The sequence below is a fragment of the Leucopleurus acutus genome, assembly GCF_964270905.1.
Source record: "Leucopleurus acutus genome assembly, chromosome: 3".
Classification (NCBI taxonomy): Eukaryota; Metazoa; Chordata; class Mammalia; order Artiodactyla; family Delphinidae; genus Leucopleurus; species Leucopleurus acutus.
In genome coordinates this window covers 150,476,282-150,489,436 of record NC_139145.1, presented here as the reverse complement: position 1 = coordinate 150,489,436, position 13,155 = coordinate 150,476,282, and the positions used below count along the sequence as shown (strand labels likewise).

Genomic DNA, 13,155 nt, shown 5'->3' with positions numbered 1-13,155 from the left:
CACAAGTAAGTGCTAGACACAATGTTAGGTGCACAATTAATACTGGAGAATTCTTCCCCCAAACAATGATTTATCATTATGTAAGCACAAATCTTTAATTCTTTAATTACATAAAATAATTTTCTTCCAACAACTTCATATCACAAATGTCCTTTGATTTCCATGGAAGTCTTATAAAATGTCACTCTGAATACTTATTATGAAAAATTTACATGCAAACACATTTTCTTTTCCTGACCCACAAATCTCCCTTCAGGATACATGAGAAGACAAATTATTGAATCACAGAATACAGTAAAATTCTAGGGAATAAAACGAGGTACCTAGCAGAATGATCTGCTATAATCATGATGAGATTGGTTACCTTTTTCCTTATCAGTTATTAATGTGACTGGACAGTAAATTTCTGGATATAAATAGAAATTACTTTGGAAAGAAAAACAACAAACAAATGAGGCCTTGTGTGCCTCAAATGAGATATCTTTCCTAAACAATGTAGACATTTTAGGTTTTCTATTAATTTTTAAAGCCCCAAATAAGGAAAGAAAATAATACACAATTATGGTACTTCCTAAACAGTCCTCTCTCTTTAAAATCAAAAGCCACCTTCAAGTAAAAATTCCTCACCCCTTACCCTTTATTTCAAGGCTTGACTGGAAAATACGATTACTTGTAAAACTTAAAACTATAGCAGGAAGAAAAGAGGCAAAGAGCAAGAAAAGATGACTGCTGTGTATAATTGTTAACAGCTTATAAAGGCAGTAAGCATCATGTCTTAAACTTGACATTTTTCATGAAAGAAAAAAATATATTTGTAGAAAATAATTAAATTCCTTACAAAGGCTATGAATACTGAGATTTCCTTTTTGGTAATTATGTCCTATAAATATTTATCATTCTCAAAAATGAAAAAAGGTGATCAAGCAAGTTCAATGCAATTGGCTAAATTCTTAATAAATGTTGATTCATGACATAAATGGCAAAACAGTAGCTATTTCATCTGTTTCAAACCTTTTGATAATAAAACACTAGATTTATGTAAACTGAAACTAAAATTCCATCTTGACATATATGTATCCATTGTGAACTTCATTAATTCTCTTTAAAATCAAGTTTAAATAGCCTACAATAATGGAATATATATTTTTTAGACACCTGCTAGATGACAAAAATAGATTTTATTAAGATAACATTGTTTATTATAATTCGCTAGTAGTACTTTAAAACAAAATAATTAATTGAAATAGAATCTTGGAACATGATACACTATTTGCAAGTTAGTAACAAGAGTTTTTTTAAAAAGCATTCATAATACTTCCACATGTGTATGACTAGGTAGGACATTTACTTAAAATATATTTCTACTGAGTAGCATTTTAAAATCTCCTATCATGATGTACATTTTGAGAATTCAGCTGAAATAGGCAATTTTTTGTTCATAATGGCCTTCGCATATCAACTTTCTTCTGAGTTTTCTCTTTAATGCTCCCCCCATAAAACGGCGTATACATATTTTCCCCTTACATATGACTATCCAGACACTAGTAATAAATTTATAAAGAAGATAACATTTCTCAAAATCTACTAGTCTTTCATCAATTCCAGCATTGAAGACTTTGTCCTGTTTTGGTTTCTAAAGCACCTCTTGGTTTTCTTTGAATTCTCCAAACTCTCCTTTTTAAAGATTTATCAAATTCCTACTCTACTCTGGGCACTGTTCTAGTCCCTGTGGGTCTCCATTCTCCCGTCCATCCTTTAAGCAAGTACATTCTTTGCATTTTTCCCTTTCTCTTCCTAGAGTGTTGAATAGGACATCTAGGTTGTCAGTCTGGATGTTTATCTTGAGCTTCCTGAACGTTCCTCAGGCACCTCAGCCTCAACATATCAAAACTGGAACTTATGATCTTCCCCAAATCCTGTTCTTCACTCCTATCATTTGTGACAGCACCGTCCAACCGTTCTCCACAATTCAACCAGTGATCTTTGTTAAGCATGAGTTAGATGGTGACACTCCTCTGCTTAAAATCCATTGGAAGATCCACATCAAGTTCAAATAAACTCCAACTCCTCCCCACAGCCAGCCCATCCTTCTGCAGTCCCGACTGTGGATCTCTCCGCAAGCTCATCTGATATTTCCCTCTCCAGATTCACTAACCTCAGCCACATTAACCATCTTTTGCTTTTTCAACATAACGATTTTTTAAATAAAATGGATAATAGAAAAGTAGCCAATAACCCTACTTATGCGCGCGCGCACACACACACACACACACACACACACACACATTAAAGTCCTAACCAAATGTCTAAAAACTTAAGTTAAAATGTAACAATTACTATATAAACTTGATCTAAATTACATTTTTTTAAAATGAAACTTTAGTAATGATACTCAGAATCATGCAACTTGTCTAGTGGATGTACTATTAAGACCTCAATTGTAAAGAAATAATTTATCAGAATATTTTGCTTAATATTAAGTTACCGATATTCAAATACGTGCTACAGGTAGAAAAAAATTCACGTAACAGATTTTCTGGGAATAGTTTTAGGATGCGAGAATAGCAAATCAAAGAAAACCTTTCTAAATTCTGCTCTGCATTATCAGGTATTCTGTTGATCGACACACAGATATGGACAGAATATTCAACATCGATTCTGGAAATGGTTCAATTTTTACATCGAAACTTCTTGACCGAGAAACATTGCTGTGGCACAACATTACAGTGATAGCAACAGAGATCAGTAAGTCCACCCTTTTACCACTGCTGTCCCTGATTGACAGAGAGAGCATCTCCACAAGGGCTAGTGAAATGCGGCTGAAACTCATCACCATGTATTGATGATCCCACTCGATACTTATTGAGGGAAAGAGCTCTGCAATGATTTGCACTAATGTTTCTTCTAGACACATGTTGGTTCGTTCCTAAATGCAGAAGCAACTGTGGAAGTTCTGCAGTTTGGGAACAATAAAACAGGAATGCGTCTGTCAACCTAGGTTGAATTGGTACATGTTGGATTTGATTCCAAAAAGCTTATAAATCAGAACATTACAGAAGCAGCTAAAAGAAATGGGCTCACAGACGTTGTGTGTGTGTGGCCGGGAGGAGGGGGTGGAGATCAAGTATATTCTAAAATGTAGTCATTGTTTAGAAATCTTCTGGATAGTCATCCTTTAGCTTTCTGTAGAATGTCTACTTCAAAATTGTTACAGAATTAAGAGATATAAATTGTAACTTTTTTATGGTACACCAAAGTGACTACTACTAATCACCAATACTAATCAACACAATGTTTAGAATGAATTTTATGGCAGTCCCCGTGAAATTTAAGGCAGAGAAAAATAGGGCCAAAGGAATACTTCAAATAAAATGGTTATATACAGTGAAAACTGTATAATGTAAACACAATGTATCGACCTAAGTAGATGAAAGAAAAAGGATCTTTAAAATAACATTGAAACGTTTGAAAACAGGCTTCTAAATTATAGCTCATTTTTTAGTTTTTGTTTTTCATTTTAAAAGTTCAAACATTTTTAGCTCAGTGGGGTATCTAGTGTGAAATACTCCATACCAAATGGTATAATACAGTAATATTCTCTGTCAACATAACTCATGAGATTTGAAGTGACTGAAAGATATTGACTAGAATAACAACCAACGTGGACAAAATGAAGCATTGCTTTCTGATAGTGATAAGAACTCCTCATTATAAATTTGTTAGGTAGGAATTTGATTTTCAGAATTTATGTGGACTAATGTGGATACCAATGACTGAGAATACTTCAAGCTTTAAAATTACAAAATTCTTTCCCACTGAAAAGATCATTTTTTATAACATCATGAAATTTTATGTTTTACTGAAGTAGTCATCTTGTGTGTATTTTAAACTTTGTGCCTAAAAATTTCTGTTTTTAAGATTTAATGTTTCTATGATATCTCTGAAAGTACTAGTGATAAAGATCTTTTAAAACTTCATCTTCTGCAGTTCTAACTTGGGAAGAATAATGTGAGCAAAATTTTAGATGCAAAGGAACCTAAGAATCTTATTGTCTAAACTTCTTAACTACCTTTGACGCCAAGAGCCAAGAGCTTGCATTAAACCAACTCTCTCCCACTCCAGGGCCATTGCACCTGCCATTTCCTCTACCTCGAGAGCCGGAAATATTCACATGGCTTAATCCTTCTCTTCATTCATATCTCTATGCAAATGGCATCTCATCAGAGAAGCCAATCCTGGTCATCCCATACAAAGCAGCACCTCCATCTCTCTCCAGTCCCTTTTGCCTGTTTAGTTTCTCCGTAGCATTTGCCATCTGGCACATTATATATTTATGTGTTTACAGTTCGCCTACCCCCATAAGAACAAAGCTCCAGGAAGCAGGATCTTTGTTATGTACCCCAAATAGTGGCTGGCACTACTTAGATATTAGATGCTCATTAAATATTTATGAAGTGAACAAACAAATAGACATGAGTGTAGTGAGTGAAGAGACCTGAGGTAAGAGACTCCAGCTCCTGATTCTTAGAACAGGAATCTGCCTTCCATACTACCCAGGAGATTATCAGAGATGACAGCCAAAATACTTCATTTATCTCAGGTCTTCAAACACTGATTCTGCTCTATCATTATCCTAGATGAGCAGCCTAGGCTTTGGAGTCAGACAGACCCAAGTTTGAGTCTAGGCTCCAGTCCTTACTATCTCTGTGAATATGGACAAGTTACCTAACTTCTCTGTGTCTCATCTATAATATGATGTGTTTCCTCATCTATAGTATGGGGGCAATAATTATATTTATCTCAGAAGTTTATTAAGGATTAAATAAAATATAACAAAGTGCTCAGCACAATGTCTAGCTCTCAAACTAAAAAACTAAGACCATTAACAATCATTATTATCCCATCCTTTTTCCTTCTGCCCACATTTTTCCCATCTGCCTACTTCCTTGGCTTCCTTTAAAATATGCTTCTAAAATTCCTTTCCTGGAGAGCTTTTCTTTATTTTGTGTTACTCTGGGGTTTGTTATACAGTTGCACTGTACCAATAGAAGTAGCTTTGTCTCCTAGATATTTCCATCAGGTGTATCCAACTCCAGAAGTACCAAACAATCTAATTCTACTTTTTTGTGACTATGATGATACATAATTCACTGTGGTACTCACAGGAGCTTTGGGGAATCTATGTATGAATGAGAAAGGAGTGAGTAACCATCATCTAAAGGGGCTGGCCGTCCACATATAAATGGCTATTCCTTTCTTTTTGGCATTTTGCAGATAATCCAAAGCAAAGCAGCCGAGTACCGCTGTATATTAAAGTTCTAGATGTCAATGACAACCCTCCAGAATTTGCTGAATTCTATGAAACCTTTGTCTGTGAAAAAGCAAAAGCAGATCAGGTGAGTTTCATAAGAAAGTAAATTAATTAACTCAGATTAATTTAGATCTTCTAATAATTCAGATGATACACAGAGCTGAGGGCAAGTTTTGAATTATCTATGAAATAAATGCCAACAAAATTATTGCTACAAATAAGAACCACGATGAATGTTTAACTTGCATAAGAGAACAAACAGTTTTTAAGAACAGGAAGTTCATCAGTCTCAAAGACTGACGCTGATCCCAAATCAGTCTTAAGTTTTGACATGAAATAGATTAGTCACAGTTTTATTGGAAAAATCTTTACTGGTGAGCAGATACTTTTAATTACCATATATACTGGAAAGTAAAAGCTAGAACATATTTTACAATTGCCTATAATTCATAGTTTCACTTACTTACATTGCCCATCTGTACAAGCAGTACAAATTCATGAATGTTTTACTGTTTTACACATTTGTCCCCACCTGAAATCGGTCTTTTCTGACAGTGATATAAAAACTATGTTACAGTTTGTCAAAATAGAAGTGCACTGTTAAAATGCATGTTAAAATGAGAAGCTGAAGTTGTGTGTTTTATATTCAAATTAGTTTTTTTTGCAGCTTGACGGCTTATGTATATGCCAAGATTGCATTTCTAAGCAGGCTGTCCAAAGAGTGCCTCCATTTACTTAAGCTGCAATATTGTCATAGGTCATTGTGATATTTTACAGCTTGGTATCACTCTAGGGCCATGTTTCTCAACCCAGGTGATACTGCCCCCCAGGGGACATTTGGCAATGTCTGGGGACATTTCTGATTGTGACAAGGAAGAGGGTACTGCTGGATTGAAGGGAGGAGACCAGGCTTGCTGCTAAAAATGCTACAGTGCGCAGGACAGCTCCACAACAAAGTACTGTCCCTGGCTCTACTTCCAGCCTATTAGTTCTTTGCATACAGTGGATTCATTGTAAATTTTCTAGAGGCTATCATTTTAAAAGTAAAATTAGAAATCATTTGATCAAGCCATTTACTGCAAAACTGTAAGAAACACTGTTGAGTCAGCAAGACTTGATGGCAGCTTTATGGTTTCAATTTTAGTTGATTCAGACCCTACGAGCCGTTGACAAGGATGACCCTTACAGCGGGCACCAATTCTCGTTCTCTTTGGCCCCAGAAGCAGCCAGTGGCTCAAACTTTACCATTCAAGACAACAAAGGTAAATGAGCCCAAGTTGCCTTGTCTGTCTATATATCTCTATCTGCATCTATTATCTGTCTACTCCCATCACAATTGATCCAATATATAACATGGTTTCCACTTCCATTCACCACTTTGCTTTCCGGTTCCAGACAACACAGCGGGAATCTTAACTCGGAAAAATGGCTACAACAGACACGAGATGAGCACCTATCTCCTGCCTGTGGTCATATCAGACAATGACTACCCAGTCCAAAGCAGCACTGGGACAGTGACTGTCCGGGTCTGTGCGTGTGACCACCAAGGGAACATGCAGTCCTGCCACGCGGAGGCCCTCGTCCACCCCACGGGACTGAGCACGGGGGCTCTGGTTGCCATCCTGCTGTGCATCGTGACCCTACTAGGTAAACTGCTTCTCCCTGCATCCTATCTCCCCACGCTGAGGGGCACACACTGTTACTGTGGCTCTCTAGATTTATCCGCCTCCCCCATTAAGGCATACAGCCCGATCTAGGTGAGGAGAGTTATGTGCTGAGAATCTTATGTGGTTCACCCGTGAACTAGTTTTTGCTTGAAAATAGCTTTGGAGAATGAAGAGCTGTGAAACTTGCCCATGTCTTTCCCTACCCAGGGAGTCATTCCACCAAAAGAATCTCTTTTCTATCAGACTGGGAATGAACCACAGGGGGATTTGAGGGCAATATAAATATGCCCTTTCCATTTCATTTGTTGTTTAATATTTAACCTGGCAAACGTTAAATTTTCAAAGAACAAAAGTCATTGGACATAGGGTATGTAATGAAGGCCATTTCTACAAAGGTAAAGTTTAAAGATCAATGGGAAAGTGGAAAGAGAAATGTGATGACTTTTCTTTTCTCATACAGGAGAATAAATCGTGGTGAAATTTTCTTTATCTCAGAAAACTTATTTGGATCCACCCACTTAAATAACTACCTTCTTAGCATTGCTCTCTGATTGCCACATACACAATGTCTATTATTTCTCAGACTCTCAATAATAAATAACGTTTGTGACTCAGGAAATAAATCTTTGACCTAAAAGAAATGAATGAATAGTGAAAATCAAGATCTAATGGTGAATCAAAGGAAATTTTTACCCCCAACCAACTAATTAAGTGCACAAGTTGAGCTCAAAATGCTCCAAAGTCCCTTGACTGTTGTGAACTAAGAAATCAAATGTTAGTTAATGCAGCCCTTTGAAAAAAAAAGTTAAGATTTGAGAAGCTTGCCTACACCATGGGGGGAAAAAATAAGCCAGAGTTAACCCGGATTTCACAGAAGGAGAAAAACTCCTTTTTAAAAAATGACAATACAGTGACTTCGAAAAGAGGAAAGGAAAACCTCCATTTCTCTAAGAAGAGAAAGCCTAGGGATCCCTGTTCAAGAGTTTCACGTTCCAGATCAACTCTGCTAATTGTAACAGAGTCTTGAAACTCGGCTAAAGAACTGTGATTCGCTTTGTCAGCTAAGATTTGGGGGAAGTATTTTAAGATATGAGGGTAAATAAAAACTGACAGTATGCAAAGACAAATCAGTGTTCTAATGGTGTGAGTCTGTAAAAATTGTTTTCCAAGAGAAAGATATGAATATTCTTTTTGATAAAAAAAAAAGAGGTTATATGGGCTTCCCTGGTGGTGCAGTGGCTGAGAGTCCGCCTGCCGATGCAGGGGACACGGGTTCGTGCCCCGGTCCGGGAAGATCCCACATGCCGCTGAGTGGCTAGGCCCGTGAGCCATGGCCGCTGAGCCTGCGCGTCCGGAGCCTGTGCTCCCCGGCGGGAGAGGCCACAACAGTGACAGGCCCGCGTACCGCAAAAAAAAAAAAAAAAAAGAGGTTATTTTTAGAAGGGCTAGACTGGCATGCCATACTCAGGTAGAATTCCATGGACTCATGGTCTATGGAGGAAGAGCCAGCCTTCATCTCATAGAGGTCATGCTTCCCTTCCCTCATCATCTACCCACTTTGTCCTCCCCCTTAGTTTCCTTCTAACCAGCTCCCTATGTCCTCTTTTTTCATCTTTTCCCTCCAGTGACTTCACTGTCTCCTCATTACTTCTAATTTGCCTCAGTGTTCCCACATCTTGTCTAGTCTCTTTGGAATTCTGTACCTAATTAAAAAGGAGAAAAATGGGATCTAATCTTTACTAGGCTCACAGCATGGGCTAGACACTGGGCAAGATGCTTTACAAATGTCTTTCTCACTTAATCCTCAGAACCATCTAGTCTATATTTATCTGCATCTTACATATGAAAACAGAGGCCCCAGGGTGTGAAGCCAAGTTACACAGCTAACAGGTGGTAGAGCTAAGTTCCAAACACAGGTCTTTACCCTGCCGACCCCTGGTGCTTCCACACTGTACTCTATTTTCTCCATGAACTTATAGAATGCAGTGTAACTTTCAGGCTGAAAGAGAGCTCGAACTAAAAATGAGACCATTGAAGAAAGTGGCCGCAAACCTGAGAGTTGGTAAGAGAAGGAAAGCCACATTGATATAGGAGGAGATCTGCCGTCAAGAAAGTCGATCATGTGGCATCTGTTGTTTTTGTCAATAAAGCAACAGTAAAAACAACTACTACATCTCGTGCTTCTTTGGTGCTTTAGAGTTGGCATAATAACTTTCACACTGGGCACTGTGTTATTGCTTCTCTTTTACAGAGGAGGAATCTGACTTAGAAAGGTCAGATCGTTTAAGTGAACCTAGATCTGCTGATCTCAGATGCTTTGCTACCTTCCAGTTTCATGATGGGATTTGAACACAAATTTGTCCAAGCACCCTGGCCCCAAATATCTCACTGCTGTCCTCTGGCCTCAAGGGGGTAGAGAAAAGGGAAAGGCTCAGTTACAGAGAAGGCAGCATTTTACTTTCTCAGAGTGTTTTTGTTCCATGTGCTTAGAACTCACATTTTCGGTTTATAAAAGTTAGCTTTGAAAAAGATCTTCCTTTTAGGCAGTTACACCCTCAAGAAATTCTGTTCAGATGTGCATTGGGCCAATAAGAAAAGATATAGGCAGTTGTAACAGTAGGAGAATTAGGCAGTGCACAAATGCCTTTAAATTACTGAATGTGCCCTCTGTCTTCTAGACAATTGCACTTTCAGGTGTGCACAGGAGTAAAAGACAAGATATAGGCACCTTAAGCTGCGGAAAAATCAGGAAGTGATAAATGCCTGCTATCTTGCCTTAAACGTTGGAATGAACCTGTGTCCATCAGAATTTATTTCTTTGAGCGACAGTTAGCTTGATTCTATTCTCTATCCCAAAGGCTGTCCTTATTTACAACCCTCTGTTTTGCAAATCCGCGTCACACTGGAAACCAGCATAAAAGGTAGATTAAGAGCATCCCTCCACCCAAAGCCGTGCAATTTTCCACCCACCTGGACCCCCGGGTAAAGTGAAGGCGTACAAAGAACACACAGCCCCACTTGACATGGCCCTTCCTACTCCGCTCGTCTCCCCGGCACCTCACACGCTGCAGGCACACCCCCACCCCGTGGCCTTCCTCCTAGCTCTGTCCTTTTCTCCAGATAGTTCCTTACATAACTCCTCATCTCTTTGCTCAGATGTTACTTCCTCAATGATGCAGTCTCCCCCCCAGAAAATATATACAGCCCCTCAAACGTACACAGAAGTCCTTCCCATCCTCCTTACTCTGCCCTACTTTTTCTTGTTTCCATTGCAGTTATCACCTTATAATAATTTCCTTATTTATTACATACATTGTTTTTTTCTGTCTCTATCCGCCACCCCACCACCACCACTCCTGCCTCCCTTTTTCAGACAGGCTCTTGATCTTTTTTTTTTTTAATTGATAATGCTTAGAACTATACCCGGCACAGAGTTGGCACTAAATAAATATTTATTGAATGAACAAATAAATAAATACCCTGAATGAAAGGGATAAATGAGGCATCAGGATACTCTCTGGCAGCAAAAGAGAATGTGTACCGTTACACAACCACATGCTTGAAAACAGCAAAATTGCATATCCTTTAGAAATAGTCTACAATCCAAACATGCTTCAAAGCAGGGTAATTAAGAGTACAGGCTTTTTAGTCTGACTGACCTAGATTTCAATTGTTTGTACACGTGACATCTCTAAACCTCAATTTCCTCTTATGTAAAATGGAGTTATAATGATGGTACCTACTTTGTAAGACTATTATGATAATTAAATTCGATTCGGTATGTAAAGCACTTAGCACAGTGCTTGGCACATAGAACTATCTCGATAGATCACCAATTATTAATACTATTAACATCTGAAATGTTAAATATATAGACACCTGGGTGTGCCTATATCCATTAATATAGAGATAGATATACACATCCACCAAAAGCCATTATTCTGTAATTTTTATTGTGATAATTCAATTTGCACGGCTCATAAAAACTGGACCATGTTATGGATGAGAGAGTAAAGAGGTGTTACTGGTACTAATCTCCTATGGACAACCCCAGGTTAACAATGCATTTTCTGCCCTGGATGGCTGTTTTCTCTCCAAGCTGTCAGTATGTTTTCACTTTCCCATCTATGTGTTCATTCATGGATGTGTCTCTTTACAGGTAGCCAGCTGTTTTCTACCCAACCAGCTATGAAGAAACGTCAGGAGCTATTTGTTTTTGTTTTTGTTTTTTTTGCGGTACACGGGCCTCTCACTGTTGTGGCCTCTCCCGTTGCGGAGCACAGGCTCCAGACGCGCAGGCTCAGCGGCCATGGCTCATGGGCCCAGCCGCTCCACGGCATGTGGGATCTTCTCGGACCGGGGCACGAACCCGTGTCCCCTGCATCGGCAGGCGGACTCTCAACCACTGCGCCACCAGGGAAGCCCACATCAGGAGCTATTTAAACACAGCTCTTGCTTTGCCTCTAATCCGAATTAGGAAAAATCAAAAGAACAAACATTCCGGTCAACAGACTTACAGAACATGAAACTCTGAGAGATTTTTTAAGTTCCCACTCAATTGTGTTTGTTTTGTTTAGCCTAAACACAGATAATCTGGCATGTGCACTATTACCTGCCCCCTTCAAACTGGCTGATCTTGAAGTCCAAAACGGCTTTCTGAATTGTATCTGGGTCTCTGCAGGTATTACCTGTCCTTATATGTAAGAAAGGTATCCAAACATCCACGTCTCTATTTTGGGTTTTAAACTAACTTTATACTTTTCTCGGGAAAAACAAAGAAGGCATCAGTGCAAAAGTTATTTTAGAAGTGGAGTTATGCAAACCCTTCAACACATCCCCGAAGATGCCAGCCTTGTACTTATAAACAGCTTCAGAGCATTTCAGGTGTTCAGCATAATTTTCACTCTTATTGCAGTACTCTCACTGTGCTTGAGCTCTTTTTTATTATTTTTTTTTTTCCCTTACCTTGAAAGTAGTCTGCCATTTCAAAGCAAGAAGGAACTACTGACAAAACATGAAGGTGTTCTATCCTCTACTTAAATCCTAACTTTCTTTCAAATAGTTACTCGATTTGGGGGTGGGAGAGGGTCATGGTTTGATCATGCGTGGAGGCACGTGCAACCTTAAGGAAGCAAAAGTTGAGTCTCGAGTAGTTTCCTCGAAAACTTTGAAAACTTCACTTTGGAGCAGTGTTTCTTCCTGATGTTACTTGGTCGGCAAATTAACTTTCCCTTCCCTCGCTGTTTTGTTTCTCCTTCCAGTGACAGTGGTGTTGTTTGCAGCTCTCAGGCGACAGCGGAAAAAAGAACCTTTGATCATTTCCAAAGAGGACATCAGAGACAACATTGTCAGTTACAACGACGAAGGTGGGGGAGAGGAGGACACCCAGGCCTTTGATATCGGCACCCTGAGGAATCCCGAAGCCATAGAGGACAGCAAATTACGCAGGGACATTGTGCCCGAAGCCCTTTTTCTACCCCGACGGACTCCAGCAGCTTGTGATAACACCGACGTCCGAGATTTCATTAACCAAAGGTTAAAGGAAAATGACACGGACCCCACTGCCCCGCCCTACGACTCCTTGGCCACCTTCGCCTACGAGGGTACTGGTTCGGTGGCCGATTCCCTGAGCTCGCTGGAGTCGGTGACCACGGATGGAGACCAGGACTACGAATACCTTAGTGACTGGGGGCCTCGGTTCAAAAAGCTCGCAGATATGTACGGAGGGGTGGACAGTGACAAGGACTCCTAATATGTTGCCTTTTTCATTTTCCAGTACGACACTGAAACATGTGAAGTGGCTCTTTCTTTCTGTTTGTCCACCGCTCCGTGAAGGGTTCTCTGTTCTACCCGTTCCAAAAGTTAATGGCTGCAGTCCGTGCGGATCCAATGTTAGAGACTTTTTTTCTAGTACACTTTTATGAGCTTCTGAGAGGCAAATGTTTATTTTTTAGCGCATCCAGTTAACCATGTCAGCCCAACAGGCACCGTGCTGGAGGAGAGGATGGGGAGTAATCCTTTCCCCTGTTCTCTTAGTGCAGGTTTGGAACGTGCTCGATTTCACTGGCCTGGTCTCATAGTACATTGCATTGACTCAAGGTCAGCTGACTGCTCTGTACATTTCACATGCTAATGGGATAAGGGATTATACTTTATAAGAATATAGTTTTAGTTAAA

The 13,155-nt window shown here is 39.3% G+C and overlaps 1 protein-coding gene across 1 annotated transcript in view; it reads left to right on the top strand.

The window, feature by feature from the left end:
• Nucleotides 1-12,730, top strand: part of LOC309959517 (cadherin-6) — a gene marked incomplete at both ends in the record, with an annotated part of 56,102 nt that extends 43,372 nt beyond the window's left edge. Inside the window, 5 exons of the mRNA XM_082835843.1 lie at nucleotides 2,609-2,745; nucleotides 5,275-5,396; nucleotides 6,456-6,573; nucleotides 6,707-6,958; nucleotides 12,240-12,730. Of these exons, the coding sequence (XP_082691969.1) occupies nucleotides 2,609-2,745; nucleotides 5,275-5,396; nucleotides 6,456-6,573; nucleotides 6,707-6,958; nucleotides 12,240-12,730 (1,120 nt within the window). The remainder of the gene's footprint in view (nucleotides 1-2,608; nucleotides 2,746-5,274; nucleotides 5,397-6,455; nucleotides 6,574-6,706; nucleotides 6,959-12,239) is intronic.
• Between the last annotated feature and the right edge of the window lie 425 nt (nucleotides 12,731-13,155).